At 42.3% G+C, this 21,263-nt stretch overlaps 2 protein-coding genes across 13 annotated transcripts in view; one reads left to right on the forward strand and one right to left on the reverse strand.

Annotated features, from left to right (window-relative positions):
* Nucleotides 1–21,263, reverse strand: part of LOC127952781 (galactose-specific lectin nattectin-like) — a 166,268-nt gene that overhangs the window by 61,236 nt on the left and 83,769 nt on the right. The window lies entirely within an intron of this gene.
* Nucleotides 9,104–21,263, forward strand: part of LOC127952778 (galactose-specific lectin nattectin-like) — a 58,981-nt gene continuing 46,821 nt past the window's right edge. Inside the window, exons 1-10 of one of the 4 annotated variants that reach the window (XM_052551527.1) lie at nucleotides 9,142–9,419; nucleotides 9,628–9,717; nucleotides 9,873–9,902; nucleotides 10,034–10,063; nucleotides 10,318–10,347; nucleotides 11,006–11,029; nucleotides 11,121–11,203; nucleotides 11,299–11,433; nucleotides 11,758–11,869; nucleotides 12,083–12,367. In XM_052551527.1, the coding sequence (XP_052407487.1) occupies nucleotides 9,660–9,717; nucleotides 9,873–9,902; nucleotides 10,034–10,063; nucleotides 10,318–10,347; nucleotides 11,006–11,029; nucleotides 11,121–11,203; nucleotides 11,299–11,433; nucleotides 11,758–11,869; nucleotides 12,083–12,180 (600 nt within the window). In that variant the 5' untranslated portion in view covers nucleotides 9,142–9,419; nucleotides 9,628–9,659 and the 3' untranslated portion in view covers nucleotides 12,181–12,367. Of the gene's footprint in view, nucleotides 9,420–9,627; nucleotides 9,718–9,872; nucleotides 9,903–10,033; nucleotides 10,064–10,317; nucleotides 10,348–11,005; nucleotides 11,030–11,120; nucleotides 11,204–11,298; nucleotides 11,434–11,757; nucleotides 11,870–12,082; nucleotides 12,368–21,263 lie in introns of those variants that run through there. The other 3 variants (XM_052551530.1, XM_052551528.1, XM_052551529.1) reach the window with 3 other exon arrangements.

Consider the following 21,263-nt stretch of genomic DNA (forward strand, 5'->3'; position numbering starts at 1 on the left):
GGTCACTGGTGAACAAAATGGATGAGTTACGACTCCGCATCACCCACAGTAAGAGACTTATGGACTGCAATGTCATGGTTTTCACGGAAACGTGGCTACACAGCGACGTACCCAACAATGCTATTGAGCTAGCAGGACGCTACACGCTCCGGGCAGATAGAACGGCAGATGACTCCGGCAAGACAAGAGGTGGTGGATTGTGCATTTATGTCAACAAAGCTTGGTGTACGAACACTGTCATTGTTGGGAGACACTGCTCAGCTAACCTAGAGTTTCTCATGGTTAAATGTAGACCTTTTTATCTGCCACGGGAGTTCACTTCCACCATAATAACCGCAGTCTATATTCCACCGGATGCTAATGCCAAGCTTGCTTTGAACGAACTTCATGCAGCCATTAGTAAACAACAGACTGCTCACCCAGAGGCTGCTTTTATTGTCGCGGGTGATTTTAATCACTGCAAATTAAAAACAGTACTCCCCAAATTTCACCAGCATGTTTCCTGCCACACCAGAGGAGACAAAACTTTGGATCATGTTTATACAAACATCAATGGAGCTTACATCGCGAGCCCCCTCCCCCACCTCGGACAGTCTGATCACCTTTCTTTGTTTCTCACCCCTAAGTATTCACCCCTCATCAACCGTGTGAAGCCATCAGTGAGGACCATCAAAGTGTGGCCAACTGGAGCAGACTCTTTACTTCAAGACAGGTTTCAACACACTGACTGGAGTATGTTTGCTTCACAGGCTGCCTGTGGCTCTCACACGGACACTGATATCTACACCTCCTCTGTACTGGATCACATCAACTCCACCATTGACAGTGTAACAACAGGAAAACAGATAACAACATACCCTAATCAGAAGCCATGGATGAACAAGGAGGTTCGACTTCTGCTGAAAGACCGCAACGCTGCCTTCAGGTCAGATGACGCTCAGGCCTACAGTAAATCCAGGGCTAACCTGAAAAGGGGCATCAGAAAGGCCAAGTACTGCTACAAGCTGAAGGTAGAGGAACACTTTTCCAACTCTGACCCCCGACGCATGTGGCAGGGCATCCAGATCATCAGTGACTACAAGTCAAGCAACTCCACACCAACAGTCACGGACGTCTCCTTCCTTAACGAGCTAAATGACTTTTATGCTCGCTTCAACAGCGACAGCAAGGAGATGGCCACCAAAATCTCACCCTCAGCAGACCACCAACCCCTTAAACTCACCTCCACAGATGTCCACACTGCACTGAGCCAGATCAACTCACGCAAGGCTGCTGGCCCGGATGGCATTCCTGGACGTGTGCTTAGGGCATGTGCAGAGCAGCTTGCAGGGGTCTTCACAGACATTTTCAACCTGTCCCTCACCCAAGCAACTGTGCCAACATGTTTTAAGTCCACATCCATTGTGCCAGTACCGAAACACTCCTCCCCAACGTGCCTGAATGACTATCGCCCCGTAGCACTCACACCCATCATTATGAAGTGCTTCGAGCGACTGGTCCTAGCACACCTCAAAGACTGCCTCCCACCCACACTGGACCCACACCAATTTGCCTACCGCAGAAATAGGAGCACAGAGGATGCAGTATGCACAGTGCTGCACTCTGCACTCACACACCTGGACAATAACAACACGTATGTTAGGATGTTGTTTGTTGACTTCAGTTCAGCATTTAACACCGTCATTCCCTCCAAGCTGACCACAAAACTTGGAGACCTGGACATTAACAGCTCCCTCTGCAACTGGATTATGGACTTTCTGACCAACAGGCCTCAGCATGTTCGGTCAGGTCACACCCACTCCACCACCATCACACTTAATACTGGCGTACCACAGGGCTGTGTGCTGAGCCCATTCCTCTACTCCCTTTACACCCACGACTGCAAGCCTGTGCATGGATCCAACTCCATCATTAAGTTTGCAGATGACACCACGGTGATTGGCCTCATCAGGGACAACGATGAGACTGCCTACAGGGAAGAGGTACAGCACCTGGCCACATGGTGCGCTGACAATAACCTGCTCCTTAACACCAATAAGACCAAGGAGCTCATTGTGGACTTCAGGAAGAAGAAAGGAAGCACGCATGACCCCATCCACATTAACGGGCTGGCTGTTGAACGTGTCTCCAGCTTCAAGTTCCTGGGAACCACCATCTCGGAGGAACTGTCCTGGGCCACAAACACCTCCAGCCTGGTCAAGAAGGCTCACCAGCGCCTTTTCTTCCTCAGGACACTGAAGAAGAACCAGCTGTCTTCAGCCATCCTGGTGAACTTCTACCGGTGTGCGATCGAGAGCATCCTGACCAGTTGCATCACAGTCTGGTATGGGAACTGCTCAGTGGCTGACCGCAAGGCACTGCAGAGGGTGGTGAAAACTGCCCAACGAATCACAGGGACACCACTTCCTGCTCTTGAGGACATCCAGAAGAAACGCTGTCTACGTCGAGCTCGCAGCATTCTGAAGGACTCCTCTCACCCTGACCACGGACTGTTTAACCTCCTCCCCTCCGGGAGGCGTTTCAGGAGCCTCCGAACAAGGACCACAAGATTCAGGAACTGCTTTTTCCATAAAGCTGTCTCCTTGCTGAACTCTGCCCTCTGACACCCCTCAACACCCCCCACACCACACACATAGACTCCTCCCCCTCTTCAACACTGTGACTGATTTATTTATTCACAACAAGCAAAAAAACAGTAACTTGTTATTACTTGCACTACTGTCTGTTCATCCAGGAACACTGTAAAATCCTTTTGCACATTGTAATATTTTCTATGCACTTTACTGTCCATTGCAATACTGTAAATTATGTTCATAGTTCTGCCTATAGTGTACATACACTTTTACATAGCCCATCTGTATAGTATGTTCATAGTACACCTATCTGTATATCGTGCTTATAGTATTTAATATCTGTAAATTATGTCCATAATACTTACCTGTATAGTTATTGTACATATTATAGACCTTTATTCTGTACTTACTGCTTATTGCACTTCTGGTTAGATGCTAACTGCATTTCGTTGCCTTGTACCTACATGTGCAGTGACAATAAAGTTGAATCTAATCTAATCTAATGTATGTGGATGGTATTAGACACTTCCTGTTTCTCAATTCTCGCCATAATTTCAACGCCTCGCCACGAGCAAACCGTTCGAGATATCAAAAATACCCTGGCAATTTTTCATCCCCAATGTCTTGAGATCATGTTGACCGAGTTTGGTGGTAAACGAGTAAAAAACCTATGACAAGTATATCAAATTCCAGAGCATGCGTTTTTTACATAACTCTAAATAGCTGACTTCCTGTTGGGCGGAGCCCAATGACATGCAATATGAAAATTGTTCGGCACAATGAGATCTATATGTGTACTGAGTTTCATATGAATATGTGCAAGTATGTGTGAGCTATACATCAACATTTATGACTGTGTTCCAGGGGGCGCCGTAGAGCCCCTGTGCCACGCCCGGGTCCCAGCCTCTGCAGGCTCCTAAAGGGCACAGATTCCAAAGTGTGTGCAAATTTTCAAGAGTTTTTGAGTATGTTAGGGACCCCAAAAGCCCCCACAACTTTGACCAAAAATATGAATAATAAACCCTAAATAGCCAACTTCCTGTTGGGCGGAGCCTATGACATGCAGTACGAAAGTTGTTTGGTTTAATGAGATCTACATGTGTACCGAGTTTCATGTGTCTACGTGCAAGTATGTATGATATATGGCCCTCAGTATTCCAGGGGGCGCTGTAGAGCCCCTGTGCCACGCCCGTGTATCAGTCTCTGCCCGACCCTAATGGCCGCAGGTTCCAATCTGTGTGCCAATTTTCAAGAGTTTTCGAGCATGTTAAGGACCCCAAAAGCCCCCGTAACGTTAGAAAAAAAAAATAATAATAATAATAATAAAAAATAATCCTAAGGAAAACAATAGGGCTCTCGCCCTCCAGGCTTGAGCCCTAATAATAATAAACGGAGCAATTCCAAGAGGGTCCTCACACCATCGGTGCTCGGGCCCTAATAATAAGAATAATCCTTAGAAAATCAATAGGGCTCTTCGCCCCTTCGGGCTTGAGCCCTAATTAACATTAATCCAGCCAGACAGAGTGGTGTGAGAGAGGAGAATATATTGTCAGTGACAAAGGGGAACAGCTGTGTGTGTGAGTATGGGACAGGTGTGTTGAATTTGTGACCAGGTGTGTGTGTGTGTGGGTGACAAAGCTGTGCAGAGTGAAGGTAATGAGTCCAGAAGAATGGAAGTGGCGCCCTCCGTGGTGAGAGGGAAAAACACAGGGTCCGGACTAATGACAGATATGGTCAAGACTACATCTCTGGATTAAAATGTTGTTCCAGGGTCAACAAAATATGTTGACCTAGGAAGACATCTAACTCAGCAAAAGCAGGATGTGTGAGATATCTGCATCAATTTGCTTTTCAACACCGTTTACTTTTTCAGTGTTTCTTCAAAAAGTCTGACGAGCCAAAGAGGATAAACTTGGTCATGTACAAACATTGATTCCACATTGCTCATGTTTGTGCATAATACATTGCTAAACCAAACTAGATGAGTCAAGTTTGCAAATGAACTTTGAAATTGGGTTTTAAAAATAGCCTTGTCTGAAAGTTTGAAGCAGTTGCCAATGCTGAAGTTTGAAAGTTTAGATAGATGTTGTTAGCATGATACTAGCATTATTTAACACATTATTAGCATGATTAGCATGTCTTAGCACGATTAGCATGTTAACATGAATAACATGTTTCTAACATTAACATATTGCTAGCATGTTTCTAGCATCAACATATTGTTAATCATTTTCCTAGCATAATTAATGTGTTGTTAGCATGTCATTAGCATGTTTATAGCATGATTTAACACATTTCAGAATCAGAATCAGAATCAGAAAGAGCTTTATTGCCAAGTATGTTTGCGCATACAAGGAATTTGTTTTAGTGACAAAAAAAATGTAGCGAAATAAATAAGTGTATAAACAATTGTGCTATAAATGATAATGGGATAGGATTGAAAAAGATGCAGGGATGTACTAGGATGGAGGGGTAACAAATAAATATAAGGATGTTGCAATTTTGTTTGCATAAGCATAAGTGGGGAACATTTAACTGTTCATGAGGTAGATTGCCTGGGGGAAGAAACTGTTTTTGTGCCTTGCTGTTCTGGTATTTGCGGCTCTGAGACGCCGGCCAGATGGCAAAAGTTCAAAAATGGGGTGACTTGGATGTGAGGGATCCAGAGTGATTTTATGAGCCCTTTTCCTCACTCTGGATGTATACAGTTCTTGAAGGGTGGGCAGGGGAGCACCAATAATCCTTTCAGCAGTCCGAACAGTTCTCTGTAGTCTTCTGATGTCCGATTTTGTTGCTGAGCCAAACCAGACAGTTATAGAAGTACACAGTACAGACTCAATGACGGTTGAGTAGAACTGTTTCAGCAGCTCCTGTGGCAAGTTAAACTTCCTCAGCTGGCGAAGGAAATACAACCTTTGTTGGGCCTTTTTTACAATGGAGTCAATGTGATTGTCCCACTTCAGGTCCTGAGAGATGGTGGTTCCCAGGAATCTAAATGACTCCACTGCAGTCACAGGGCTGTTCATGATGGTGAGTGGGGAAAGTGCAGGTGGGCTTCTCCTAAAGTCCACGATCATCTCCACTGTTTTGAGCGTGTTCAGCTCCAGGTTGTTAAGACTGCACCAGACAGCCAGCTGCTCAACCTCTTGTCTGTAAGCAGACTCATCACCGTCCTGGATGAGGCCGATGACTGTAGTGTCGTCTGCAAACTTCAGGAGCTTGACAGAGGGGTCTTTAGAGGTGCAGTCATTGGTGTACAGGGAGAAGAGCAGAGGGGAGAGAACACATCCCTGAGGGGCACCAGTGTTGGTGGAGCAGCTGTTTGATGTGTATTTCCCCAGTCTCACTAACTGTTGCCTATCTGTCAGAAAGCTGGTGATCCACTGACAGATAGAGCTAGGAACAGAGAGCTGGGTCAGTTTGGTCTGGAGGGTTGTTGGGATGATGGTGTTGAAAGCCGAACTAAAGTCCACAAACAGGATCCTCACATAAGTCCCTGTTTTGTCCAGATGTTGCAGGATGAAGTGCAATCCTATGTTGATTGCATCATCCACGGACCTGTTTGCTCGGTAAGCAAACTGCAGGGGGTCCAGTAAGGGTCCAGTGATGTCCTTCAGATAACCCAGAACCAGTTTTTCAAATGACTTCATGACGACAGATGTTAGAGCCACAGGCCTGTAGTCGTTGAGTCCTGTTATCTTGGGTTTCTTTGGGATGGGGATGATGGTGGAGCGTTTGAAGCAGGAAGGTACTTCACACAACTCCAGGGATCTGTTGAAGATCTGTGAAAAGATGGGGGCCAGCTGGTCAGCACAGATTTTCAGACAGGCTGGTGTAACACCATCTGGGCCTGGTGCTTTTCTTCTTTTGTTCTTCTTGAAGACCTGGCGCACATCATCTTCACAGATTTGAAGAGCAGGAGGTGTGGAGAGGGGGATTGCAGGAGGTGTTAACGGATGTGTAGGGAGATGGTCAGAATGGGTGTTGGGGGTTTCAAATCTGCAATAAAACTCATTCAGGTCATTAGCAAGCCGTTGATTAGCCTCAGTGCAAGGGGATGGTGTCTTGTAGTTTGTGATGGCCCTCAGTCCTCTCCAAACTGAAGTTGAGTCGTTGGAAGAAAACTGGTCTTCCAACTTTTTAGCGTAGGTCTTTTTAGCCGCTCTGATCTCTTTGTTCAGTGTGTTCCTGGCCTGATTGTACAAGACCCTGTCCCCATTTCTGTAGGCATCCTCTTTGGCCTGACGAAGATGTCTGAGTTTTACTGTAAACCATGGCTTATCGTTGTTGAATGTTAAATAAGTCCTGGTAGGAATGCATATATCCTCACAGAAACTAATATAGGATATAATCCTGCTCCGTTTCGCTGGTCCATCTCTTCACAGTCCTTACTACAGGTTTAGCAGATTTAAGTTTCTGTTTGTAGGATGGTATAAGATGAATCAGACAGTGATCAGAACGTCCCAAAGCTGCTCGTGGAACAGAGTGATATGCATCCTTTATTGTGGTGTAGCAGTGATCCAATATATTACTGTCTCTGGTGGGACATGTAACATGCTGTCTGTATTTTGGCAGTTCACGGGAAAGATTGGCTTTATTAAAGTCCCCAAGAATGATTAAAACAGAGTCCGGGTGTTGTTGTTCTGTCTCTGTGATCTGATCAGCGAGTTTCTGTAAAGCTGAGCTCACGTGCGCTTGCGGATGGATGTAAACACTAACCAGAATGAACGAATGAAACTCCCGCGGCGAATAGAACGGCTTGCAGTTGACAAACTGCATTTCTAGATCAGGACAGCACATCTTCTTTAACACAGTTACATCTCTACACCATCGCTCATTGATGTAAAAGCATGTCCCGCCGCCGCGCGATTTCCGAGTAGACTCTGATTCGCGATCCGCTCTGAACAGCTGAAAGCCCGGCAGATGGAGCGCGCTGTCCGGTATGGCGTCATTCAGCCAGGTTTCCGTGAAACACAGAGCAGCAGAGTGAGAGAAATCCTTATTTGTCCGAGAGAGCAAAAGGAGTTTGTATGTTTTGTTAGGTAGAGAGCGGAGATTTGCCAGATGGATGCTAGGCAACGGCGTTCGAAATCCGCGCTTCCTAAGTCTGACGAGCGCTCCCGCTCGCTTCCCCCGTCTGCGCGTCCTGAAGCGCTTGATCAGCGCCGCCGCTCCTCCGATAACAACGTTCACTAAAACGTCTGAATAATTTAAATCTGGTAAAAGATCTTGTGGTGTGTTCTGCCGAATGTTCAGCAGTTCATCCCTGGTGAAACTGATCGTGTGTGTTAAACAAAAAACAGGAAAAACTAACAAAAACAGTACAAACACTGGAGAGCCAAGCACTGAAGCAGCCATGCGCGGCGCCATCGAGTACATGAACCTTTCTAACATGTTGTTACCATACATATGTATAAGTAGATGCCGCATTCGACTGCTCCAGACACTTAGTCATGTCCGCCATCTTGGGAATCTAACTCTACACATCTATGGTTTTTAGCATGATTAACATGTTTGCTAGCATGAATTAGCATGTTGTCCTAGGATGATCATTAAGCTTTTCTAAACACACTATACGTCTTACTGTACAAAAGTGTCAACTCCCAAATGAAAGTCTGTGGGACTTTTCATAGCTATGATCATCTGTTTAATGAAAATTGTAAGTTCGACCAGTTAAAAAAAATAATTCCATCCCAAATTTGGTGGTTGTAGCTTGAAAGCTCTTGGATTAGATACGTTTTAAAATGTAATCTCAGATGAAAAGCAGCAACATAAATAGCAGATCAATAATTTGTGACCCTGGAGCACAAAACCAGTCTTAATTCTTAAGGGTATATTTTTTTTAGCAATAGCTGAAGAAAAAAAAAACACATTGTATGGGTCAAAATCTTAGATTTTTCTTTTATGACAAAAATCATTAGGATATTAAGTAAAGATTATTGATTACATTACAGATTACTCATGTAGCTATGTACTCATTCTATATTCCTACTCTATACTCGTGTATATAGATACATAGTCTAAATTTATATTTTTTCATATATAATTATTTTTATAATAATTCAACAGCCCGTCGTCAATTATTCTATATGTATGTGTGTATATAGTTTTGCACTGTCTTGGCATTCATTGTGGACAGCAAAGTGAAAATGTTTTTCTCAATCACTATTTTCTATCAGTATGTTTGTATGTTGTCCAGTTATTACAGAGGCATAAGAAAATTCCAAGATATAGAATATAAATAGAATCCTGAGTTTCAGTTTTTTTCCTTCGACAGAATAAAACTCACCAATCTGTTAGGTAACGGAAATGAACATTTGAGGAACTAATGAATAGTTTTGATGAGCTCAAGGAGCCTCACAGCACAACGTGAATATGTACTCCCCACGTGATGTATGTTCTTCATCTCTCTCCTGATCTCAATGTAGTATTACAGACAAAACCCTTTTCCATTCTTGCTATAGCTGTGAATAATGCCTATAAACATAGGGACAGTGACCAAATGAAATGTCAAATTTGACAACATCCACAACACTAGAGAGTCATTATTAACACAATGTTATAAAATAACCAAGTCAAGTAAATGTTTGTATTGATTTTAGGTTATGTAATGTGTGGTGTTGAAATCTGATTTCTTATCATAACTCTCCTGGTTTTCCTGTGTGGGATTAGGTGTAAGATAAGGATTTGTTGTGGGTTTTGGAGACAGGAACCAATCAGACAGCAGTCTCCTCTGTGTATGAACCAAATAAAAAGAGGGGAGTCATGATCTGGTTTTGAAGAGTCAAGCATTTGTTGTTCTTCAGAGAGCTACAGACGACTTGTACGTGACTAACTTCATAGAGGGTGAGGTTTTTCAGCCGTTCAAAACTTTACACTTTACTGTTTCATAAAAGTGTGGCTTGAGTCAATGGATAATTTGAAATGCTTATATATATATATATCCTCTTCATAGTGATGCACAGGGCTCTTGTACAGCTGGCAATATTGGAATGTGGATATTGAGAACAGGTTAATAATGAATAAAAACTGTTCTGTCTTCATGTTTTGTCAGGTGTGCAGTAGTACTGGTTGATTTCAGGAACAATGGCAGTCTGGCCTCTTTGTCTGTCTTTCTTTCTGCTCTTTGCTCTGGATGCTTCAGGTAATTGTTGTGAAGTGTATGTGGCCCAGATTTCTATTCATGTGGTTTACCTCGAATCCCACCCACTATTAGTTTGGATTTAGACATAAAATTGAAATCTGATTATTACAATTTTTAATACACACACACATATAATTTTTCTTTGATTATTTCAGAGGCAACACCTCTTAATGGCACAAGCAATGGTAAGATATTGATGCTGTCTTTTAGTGTGTTACATTTGTTCTGCTCTGTTAATTTGGATTTAGACATAAAATTGTAATCTGATTATTAAAATGTTTAATATATAAATATTCTTTTTCTTTTATTATTTCAGAGACAGCACTTCTTACTGGCATAAGCGATGGTGAGATATTTTAGTGTGTTACATTTGTTCTGCTCTTTTGCTCTGAGTGCTTCAGGTAATTGTTGTGAAGTGTATGTGGCCCAGTTTTTAATTTATTCAGTTTACCTCAAATCCCACAGACTGTTAGTTTGGATTTAGACATAAAATTGTAATCTGATTATTAAAATGTTTAATATATATATATATATATATATATATATATATATATATATATATATATATATATATATATTCTTTTTCTTTTATTATTTCAGAGGGAGCTCCTCTTAATTGCAGAAGCGATGGTGAGTTATTTTAGTGTGTTACATTTGTTCTGTCTAGTTGTAGTGTTAAAAGCAGGGTCATCCCAGATGGGGTTAATGGTGGTGATGATCATAGGGACCCACGGATGTGGACAGAGCTCAAACACCGAACTGAGTTCTCCATCTGCACCTGAGTGAACAAAAACATAAACATACAAACACAAGAAAAGCTTAATTCAGCATCAGAGAGCTGTGTTCTGTGCACACAGAGAGCCACGTCTCAGCCCTTCAACACCAAATTGAGTTTTGCCTCTTCTTGCTCTTGAACGGACAAATGCATAAAATATTATGTTGTACCTGTCTTGGCGATCAGTTACCACTTAAGTGAATGTAAACAGTTGAGAAAGAAATCTGATGCATTTTCTCTTAAAGTGACTGCACCTAATTTAGCAGCTGCTGTCGATGTCCTGATGTTAATCCAAGAAATGTAATGAGAGAAAATCCGTCATTGCCCTTCACTAAATTACTTTGTCCTTTTAACAAGAATTCAACTCTTTTCATTTATACAGTGAAGACTATGCAATGCTATTTTACATCTTATTATATTCTCTCTGTAACTGGACAATTGCAAACTTAAACATTGTTTAATTTGTATCTTTGTTCTGTTTATCTCTTCGTGCTATTCACACATTTTAAACAGGGACCTGTACCCTGGTCAGACAAGGTGCGTATACATACAATATCAATCTGATCTCAGTTTAATGAAAATACTAAAGGTTTAAGGCGGCAATAATACTCACCTATCTTTCTTACAGCAACCTGTGAAAGTGGATGGTCTGCATATGAAGGTAGATGCTTCCGCTTTTTTAACTTTCAGCGTTCCTGGATTGAAGCAGAGGTATGAGATGCCATCTTATCATAGGGATTCCTTCATTTCTAAGTCTTGAAATTTTCAGTTAGTTAACAATAGTTTTTATGTCCTACTCTCTTTAGAAACAGTGTTTGGGCTACGATGGGAACCTGGCCTCTGTACACAGTTATGAGGAGTACATCTTCGTACAGTTCATGATTAAATCTCAAACTCAAGCTGCAACTCCGTCCTGGATAGGAGGCTATGACGCTGTTTCAGTATGTTTGTTTTACATTTGTTTAGCGTACTTGTCAATGGCCATTCTTTTTCTTTTTCTTTTGTATATTGTAGTTGTTTTTGAGTTATGTCATAGAATAAAAAGTAAGATTAGGATACAGCTGATATGTTTGGCATGGTAGGTCTACTGGAGAAATGGTAGGTCTTCTATAGAGAAACACAAACATGTTTTTGATGCGTTAACATCATGAGCTTGTGATCCAAATGGTTGGTGTGAACATGTTTTTTTATATTAATGAATATCAAATAATGCCATGTAGGTGTGTGATGGAAACGGAGTGTCCTTTATGGTGTTCTGTTCACAGGAGGGAACATGGCTGTGGAGTGATGGATCAAAACTGGACCAAGAGATATGGGCTCCTTCACAACCTGACAATACCAATAGAGACGAGCACTGTCTTATGATGAACTATCAACGTGAGTGTTTTAAATGTTTATGAAATATCATCACTATTTATATCTTTGTTATTTTTATCCAATAACCAGCCGAATGTAGAACTGTATTTTAAATTCACTTAATGTTTATGAAATGGTAAAGGAATAGAATTGGCTGTATTACCTTAAGATTCATTACATTTGATCAGAATACTTATACTGTAACAATAATAAACTTTTTCCTTCCTGCTATAGCCTCGAGCAACTGGAATGACAACCCCTGTCATGTTAAAAAGCCTTATGTGTGTGTGAAGAAATACTCTCGAGCATTTAAGTTAAATGTAAAATTGTGAATGTCTTATTGTCTTGCATTAAAGGAATAGTTGACCAAAAAATGACAATTTTGAAACATCGCTTACCCTCAGTCGATCCAAGATAAAGATTAGTTCTTCATCAGAACAGATCTGAAGAAATAAAACTTTACATAATTTGCTTATTGATGGAGATCCTCTGCAGTGAATGGGTGCCATCAGAATGAAAGCTCAAACAGCTGATCATGAAGACATCACAATAATCCACATCAATTAATGTCTTGTGAAGTGAAAGGCTACAAGTTTGTAATCAGTTTTTCATTTTTTTGGTCAGTTGCTCCTTTAACTAATTCTCCCTTAATTTCTTTACTAATGTGCAAGAACAACTCAATAAATATCAAGCAGTTGCATTTAATTGTTTCTGTGGGTTTTTGTCTCGTTCCATGTATCAGATGTGAATTTTCTGAATGAAATTCCTGAAGATTTTCAGTAAACTTTGGATTTGCGTAAATAAAAAAGTGCTTTGTTTTTTTCATGCCATTATGTTATTAGAGGAAATAAATAGAAACATTTGCTAATCGAGTTGTTATAAGACAAACCAGAGGAGTGTGCCAAAGAAAGATGTTTTTTGTCAAACAGTCTATTTCATGAAATTACAAAGCTTATATAAGCAGAAGCAATACAAATACAGAATTCTTCATAGAGTAACCCGTGACGGTGATTGGTCCACATTAAGGAGATGCTTTCATTTTTTTAACGCCCCAAAACTGGACTGGTATGAGATGGCAGCTTCTAATGTTGTTTCCTTCATCTTGACGAATTTCTCGAGTTGCAGTTAACTGCACTCCTTATGTCCTCGTCTTGGAAAATATCTTTGGAAAGTAGTACTTCAATAGCACTCCTAATATTTGAAAAAATATTATATCAAAAACATCATTGTAAACAAAGACCTGGTTTAGGAGTATATACAGTATTTATGTATGTTTTATATTCATTTTTAATGTTTAATGTTGTTCAGCATGTCATGTTATCAAATTGAGAAATAAATCAATGGCAATTCAGGAGCTAAGGGTCCAAAATGAGAAGGGTCTGGCTCCAGACATGCACCTGAATTCTCAGACACCTGCACTTCCACAAGTGAACGTCCCTTGTACTCTTTAAATTAATGAATCAATAAATCATTTTAAGAGCATGTCTGCAGCCGGACCCTCCTCATTTGGACACTTCACTCCTGAGTTGCCAGCAAATACTACAGAAAACCATGCATTAAAACAAGAAAACTTCAAAGAGAGCAAACAACATCCCTCTCCACACACATTAACCCTTTCGCACAATAGTTTAAAATATTCTAGCTGAGCCCCCGGCGTGATTTTTTTTAGACGACCGTTATTTTAGAGTTTACCGCCTTATTGTTTCCATGGCGACGCGTCATGCTTGTCATGTGACACAACGCAGCTACAATACATCTGTATGCACATGGATCGCTTTTATTTAGTTATACTTCACTGCAAAAACTCAAAATCTTGCCAAGTATATTTTTCGTTTCTAGTCAAAATATCTCCTCACACTTAATATAAGACAAAATCACCTAAAGAACCAGATTTAAGTGAGATAAAGGAGCTTGTTTTTAGACTGTGCATCTTAAATATCTTGTTAAGTGAAACAGTCTTGAAAACATCATGTTTTGTGTCATATCTCAGATGAAACAAGCTTTTTTGACATAATGTTTTTAAGCTGCTGTGTTATTTATAAAAGATGCATCATCTTGTTTCAAGTAATAGACTTAACTTGAATTGAGACAACAAATCTGCTTTATTGAAAACTGCAGGTCAACATTCCCAACTCACAAAAAATCACAATGCACAGTACAGTGTGGCTATTTTTCTTACTTTACATCAAACCATGTTGATATGTAAAAAAAGACAGAAGCAAAAGTTGGAATAATGTTTCCTTCTCTGTTCTGGTGCACGCTGTTATTCCAAAAGTAATAAGTGAAAATAAATGCTGTCATCAATCACAATGTTTGTCAGTGCTTAAAAAAAAGTAATTGCGCACAAATACCCAAACTCAATACAGACTCAAGAATGATGTTTGATAATGTCTGTGAGATCATACTTCAGTGGAATGTACTTGCTATTATTGAAGTTTACACAGTAGTATGGTGTATAATCAATAAACCTTTCAGCATCCATGAATATATTGGCTTGAGCTAGGTCAGGAACTTCTACCTCATAAGCTAAATAATGATCAATCCACCCAACTGTAGAGAGGTTGGCATTCAAAACAATTCAGTGAAGCATTTAAAATATAAATGTTTTTCACAAGTGCAAACTCTGAAGTATCATTGATGATATTAGAAATAACCAAGGATTTTCCACATGAATGCTTATTCCCATGTTGCATAATCCACTGTACTGAAACTATATGTTCAACATGCTCTATTCCTAAGAAGTCTTTAATCTTTCCTTCTACATAGTGAACATTTTTCACCTCAGAGGCTGGGCCCATGTCAACTTCACTTGAACAAATTGGATGTTTCTCATGCACATTCTGACTACATTCATAAAGTTGGTTGTGCTTCACAAGAGAATTACATATATTTTTAAAACTACTTTTCAAAGCCCACTGCTTAAAAAAGCAATGCTTTGACTCAAAGCGCATACACATATGCCTCACTGTAGGACCAAGTGCCTTAATCTGAATTATCAGTCGCATCCCTTAAGGAATGACTTTCAGTTACTTCCCTCTGGTCGTCGGTTTGTGGCTTCGAGATGGAAGACTAGACGGTACAGAAACACTTTTGTTCCAGTGGCAATTTAATTTTTAAATAATATGAGTAAGATAGATGTTTTAGTATTTGATAGTTAACTTGGATAGAGGATGTGTATGTGTCATGGTGCAGCCTGTTTTTATGTCTGTTTTTAGGTTTTATGTTTTTAGGTTTTATTGTGGATGACCGAAATCTTTTATCTGCAAAAAACTTTACCTGCGGGTATGAAATAAGGATACCTTGATCTTGAAGGAAGATGCAGCAAGTAATGCTGTTTAGTTATAATATTTGCATCTGGAAACAGTTGCTTGAAATGTTTTAAATGTTGCTCTATTAAAAGCTTTAGCTGTCACGGTTCATGAATGCACCGTCTCCAGCTATATTCATGTTATGTCATGTTGATTGTTTCATGTGGGTGTTGCCGCTTATCGTCTGATCAGCGGCAGGTGCATCTCATTCCAACTGCCTATTTAACACCCTGTCTTTCGTCTCTTGTTTGTCATATCGTTGTTTGAGGTCCTCCGTGTTAGATGTCTTTCCTGATTCTCATGTTCCTGCTCGTCTCTTGTTTGGTTGTCTCTGGATTGTTCCTCTCTCACACGGATTATCTTCACCTCTCACGGATCTACCACCACCGTCATCTATACCAGCGCACTCAACCCACCAACTCAACAGTCTGTGCTGCCATCGAGGTCCCTGCGTCACTCTCCAACCTTCATCCATCTCTTCTCATTACAATAAACTCTGTCAACTTGCATTTGTCTCCTGTCTTCCATACCAAACCGTCACATAACGATCTGACCATTATGGAGGCAGCTAGAAGTCACCATTCCACCCTCGAGGAGTTTCTCAGCACCAGTGTTCGGAGGATGGACTCACAGGAGAGGAGTCTTGACGACACTGGTCGCGCGGTTCAAACCTTGGTGACGCAGGTGTCCGAGCTCACTCAACAGTTCCAGCTACTACGAGCTTCCACTGCGCCGCCCACACCGCCTGTTCTCCCAGTACCAACGGAGACCCCCTCCCAGCTGGAACCACGTCTCCAAATCCCGGAGATGTACTTGGGTGAGCCTAACTTCTGTAGAGCATTTCTAAACCCGCTGTGACATGCACTTTTCCCTACAGCCCAGAACCTTTGCTAACGAAAGGGCCATGGTGGCCTTCGTGTTGAAGCTACTCTCTGGGAGGGCGGCGCTATGGGGGACAGCGGTGTGGGAGAACCAGGATCCATGCTGCGCCTCATTTCAGGATGGGAGGCGGGCAGGAGGCTGGCGGAGTTACGCCAGCACGAGAGATCCGTCTCATACTATTCAATCGAGTTCCGGACCCTGGCGGTGGAGTGCCATTGGAACGAGGAGGCGCAGTGAGACATGTTCCTGCATGGGCTGGCTGACCGCATCCAGAAGGAGATCTACGCACTGGATCTCCCCATGTCCCTCAATGGACTTATCAAGCTGGCCTTGCGGGTCGATGCACGTCTGACACGGATGGAGAGGAGGTGCTTACCCAGCGATTCAGCGGCGGGGACGCGGCCAGCCCCTCCTATGATCACGAGCCCATGCAGGTAGGGCGAGCTCGGCTTTCCCGGGAGGAGAAGGAGAGGCGGAGGTCCCTTGGCCTGTGCCTCTACTGTGGGGGAGCCGGACATCAAGCCCACACCTGTCCGGTAAAAGGGCCAGGCCCGGTAGTACTGTATGGGGCTACTATCGGGTGGGATCTCCGCCGAGAAGACCTCATCACCATCATCATCATCCTCTACACTCCTCCCGGTAAGACTGAGGTGGTCAGCACAGACCCACCACTGTCAAGCACTACTGGACTCAGGGGCAAAGGGTAATTTCATGGACAGCACATACCCCTTCCGCACCACATCACTGTTCACGCCCTCAATGGACAGCAACTCCCTACCATCTCACACATCACTGAAGACATCACACTCATTACATCTGGCAATCACTCCGAGACTATTTCCTTTAACATCCTTGACTCTCCCCTGGCACCCATTGTCCTTGGGCACCCTTGGCTCCTCCTCCATAACCCTAAAATAGACTGGTCCTCAAATTCCATTCTGTCCTGGTTTAAAAAGTGTCATGAGTCTGGTTTAGTGTCTGCCTGTCCGTCTGTGTCTATGTCTGTATAACAGGAGGAGGCGGTGGATTTATCTAACGTGCCCGCAGAGTACCTCCATCTGAAGGAAGTGTTCAGTAAGTCTAGTGCTGCTTAACTTCCTCCGCATCATCCCTACGGCTGTAGCATAGATTTATTGTCAGGTAAGTCTCAGCCTAAAGGCAAGTTATATTCACTTTCTCTTCTGGAAAGGGAGGCTATGGAGAAATATATTTCTGATTTTCTAGCTTCGAAGTTCATCCACCCTTCCTCTTCTCCTGCGGGGGCGGGGTTCTTTTTTGTGGGAAAGAAGGACGGTTCACTGCGACCTTGTATTGATTACCGGGGACTGAACAACATCACGGTAAAGAATACTTATCCTTTGCTGTTGATGTCTTAGACCTTCGAGAGGTTGCAGGGAGCATCAATTTTCACAAAACTGGACTTACGCAATGCGTATCATTTGGTTCGGATCAGGGAGGGGGATGAATGGAAGACCACTTTTAACACCCCCAGAGGGCACTTTGAATATTTGGTTATGCCCTTCGGGCTTTCCAACTCCCCAGCGGTCTTCCAGGCACTCGTCAACGACGTGCTGCAAGATATGATTCATCAGTTCATTTATGTCTACCTGGATGACATATTGATTTTTTCTTCTTCTTTCCAGGAACATGTTCAGCACGTCCGACGAGTGCTTCAGAGGTTGCTAGAGAATGGGCTTTTTGTCAAGGTGGAGAAATGCGAGTTTCATGCACAGTCAATTCCATTTCTGGGGTATATCGTGTCGACTGAGGGAATACCCATGGATCCCGAGAAAGTTAAGGCTGTGGTAGAGTGGCCAAGTCCAGATACCCGTAAGGCCCTACAGAGGTTTCTGGGGTTCGCTAACTTCTACTGGCGTTTAATTCGCAACTTCAGCCAACTAGCCACACCTCTGACCACCTTGACCTCCGCCAAGACTGCATTCAGGTGGTCAGAAACAGCTGAGGCTGTGTTTGCCAAACTGAAGAGCCGTTTAACCCCTTTACGTGCAAACATCGCTGACGGCCCCAGTTTATTATTGTTTCACTTTCACAGCACGTTAAACTTCACTGTCTTACTTCATCTGGACAAACTGTGCACCAATTGAAAGTTTAAAGACTCTAGCTTCGATATTTGACCAATATTTTGATAAAACATTGTTGCAGTGACAGATATTTAGTGATTTATGTCAGGAGCGCCACATCGTGTCACATGCTTCCTGTACACTTCCTGGTAGTTATCTGGCCAAAACAACACTGAAACACCTCTGTACACACAAAATATCCGAATAATAAACCCGCGATTACGATAGTAAAGCTTGGTATGAGAATTTCTTGAGATCTGGGGCGTTTTTATAAAAAAAAAATCGAAAATGTACATCGGAAATGCTAACTTGTGCAGCGATGAAAAAGGCTACAAATAACATATTTTTACAACAGTAAACGACCAAATTCCACCCCTGATCACTAAAGGAAGTTATTATAAACACTCGATCGGGGTTTAAAGTGAGTTTTGAGTAAAAGTGTACTAATAATTTCATAAATTGTCTGATGTAGCTTGATGCTAACGTTAGCACCAATGCTACTAATAGCAGGTGCTTTTCTTCTTCATAATGCATTTTTGTCTCAATAATTCACGTAAGGTCGTAAGAAAATGTTTTGTTGTATTTTTATAGTAAGACTTTTGATAAATAAGTGCTAAATGCAAAGAGAGACTGAAGTGAGATCGCTGCTTTGTTGCTTTGTAAAGCCTGAAAAACCACAATCAAGGCTAATAAAGGTGGAATAAAAACAAAAGAATAATGATAAAAGAATAATGCGGATAATGTGTCATACCTGCCGGAGATGTGAAAGACTCGTTTGGTGAGAACAATAGAATAATGAATCGGGCAGCTTTCAACAGTGAAACATACACAAAGAGCACAGGAATGTTTACATGTGAGATCTTATAGAGATGACAAGTGCCATAAATCAATCTGATTAGCCTTCTCTAAAAACACACATGACATGGCCTTAGAAAATATTTCATAAAATTCACAGTTTTACAGATTTGATTATGACATTTTTTATGAAGTTTTGGAAGACTTGTGGCCTTAGCTACACTGTGTTTTCAAACTCATTTCCTACATCAACATTTTTGTAAATACATTTAAAACATATGTTTTTTATATTTTTATTTTTGTTTTTATGTTTGAGCTTATATATCTCTATTATTATAACAGTCTGAGTGATTCTGATTCCTGATCAGTAAACTTTAAAGTGTCAGCTTTGTGAACAAAGGTTGATTATGTATCTAGTCAGAAAGAATCATGAGCAGAAACCTTTTTATTTTGGGTATGTAATTTCAGTCTCCATGCCAAAAAAGGGGGGTTACTAGTAAGGGGTTAATTTCAGCCCTTATTCTGATTACCCCTGCCCCTACATGTCAGTTTGTGGTGTAGGTCGTTGCGTTGGAGGTGGGGGTAGGAGCGGTGTTATCACAACGATCTGCCTTAGACGACAAGTTCCAACCTTGTGCATATTTTTCATATCGTTTATCTCCTGCAGAACGAAATTACGATATTGGTAACCAAGAATTGTTGGCAGTTAAGATGGCATTGGAGGAATGGCGACACTGCTTAGAAGGATCGGGGGTTCCTTTTATAGTATAGACTGACCACAAAAATTTAGAGTACATTAGCACCTACAAAAGGTTGAACTCCAGGCAGGCTCGATGGGCACTTTTTTTCGGACGTTTTGACTTTACTCTCTTGTACCGCCCAGTTTCCAAAAATATCAAACCAGATTCTTTGTCACGTATATTTGACCATTCCGAACGCCCGTCCACTCCCGAGTGTATTTTTCCTGAGACATTAGTGGTCTCCACTCTCACATGGGAGATCGAATCGAAGGTCAGAATGGCCTTAGAAGGGGTATTGCCTCCGCCCGGGTGCCCACCGAACTGCTTATTTGTGCCGGAGGGATTAAGGTCCAACGTTATCCAGTGGGGACATTGCTCTAATGTAGCTTGCCATCCAGGGGTTAACCGTACTAGATTTTTTGTCAAGCAACGATTCTGGTGGCCACTTATGGCTCGCGACATTCACAGTTTTGTTTTGGCTTGCTCAGTTTGTGCCACTGGTAAGACTTCCAATCGGCCCCCTGATGAGTTACTCCAACTGCTGCCGGTTCCTTCGAGACCCTGGTCCCACATCGCTCTAGATTTTACTACCGCCCTCCCAGGGCAACACGGTAGTTTTAACCGTGGTGGACCGGTTCTTGAAGGCAGCCTACTTTATTCCCTTGCCCAAATTACCCACAGCCAAGGAGACAGCGTTGACCGTCGTAGACCACGTCTTTCGTTTACATGGCCTCCCGATAGATGTGGTTTCCGACAGGGGACACCAATTTGTGTCAAAATTTTGGCGAGAATTCTGTAGACTACTGGGAGCGACTGTAAGTCTGTCCTCAGGGTTTCACCCCCAGAGCAATGGTCAAACCGAGAGAGCCAACCAAGATTTGGAAAGGGTGTAGCAATGTTTGGTCTCCAAGAATCCTTCCTCCTTGAGCCAACAATTCTCTATGGTGGAGTACGCCCACAATACCTTACCAGTATCAGCTACGGGCCTATCTCCTTTTGAGTGTAGTGTAGGTTACCAGCCACCTATTTTTCCCAGTATGGAATCCGAAATTGCGGTCCCCTCCGTTCACGCCTTCATCCAGAGGTGTCACCGTACTTGGACTAGAGCCCGTGAGTCTCTACTCCAAGTTGGGGCGCACCAAGTCTGCCTTGAACTCCCTCCTGCGTACAGGAGAATTCATCACGCCTTTCACGTATCCAAAATAAAGCCAGTATTTCAATCCGCCTACAACGCCCCCCCACCACCCCACCTATTCGGTCAGTCGCATTCTGGACTCTAGACGGAGGGGACACGGATTTCAGTACTTGGTGGAATGGGAGGGTTACGGTCCGGAGGAGAGAAGTTGGGTACCTGCTAGGGACATCCTGGATCACTCCCTTATCGATGATTACAATCGACAGGTAAGAGACTCTGGGGACGCCAGGAGGCGTCCTTAGGAGGAGGGGTACTGTCACGGTTCATGAATGCACCGTCTCCAGCTGTATTCATGTTATGTCATGTTGATTGTTTCATGTGGGTGAATATCATTCCAACTGCCTATTTAACACCCTGTCTTTCGTCTCTTGTTTGTCAGATCGTTGTTTGAGTTCCTCCGTGTTAGATGTCTGT

The sequence above is a fragment of the Carassius gibelio genome, chromosome B3 (assembly GCF_023724105.1).
Source record: "Carassius gibelio isolate Cgi1373 ecotype wild population from Czech Republic chromosome B3, carGib1.2-hapl.c, whole genome shotgun sequence".
NCBI classification, from domain to species: Eukaryota; Metazoa; Chordata; class Actinopteri; order Cypriniformes; family Cyprinidae; genus Carassius; species Carassius gibelio.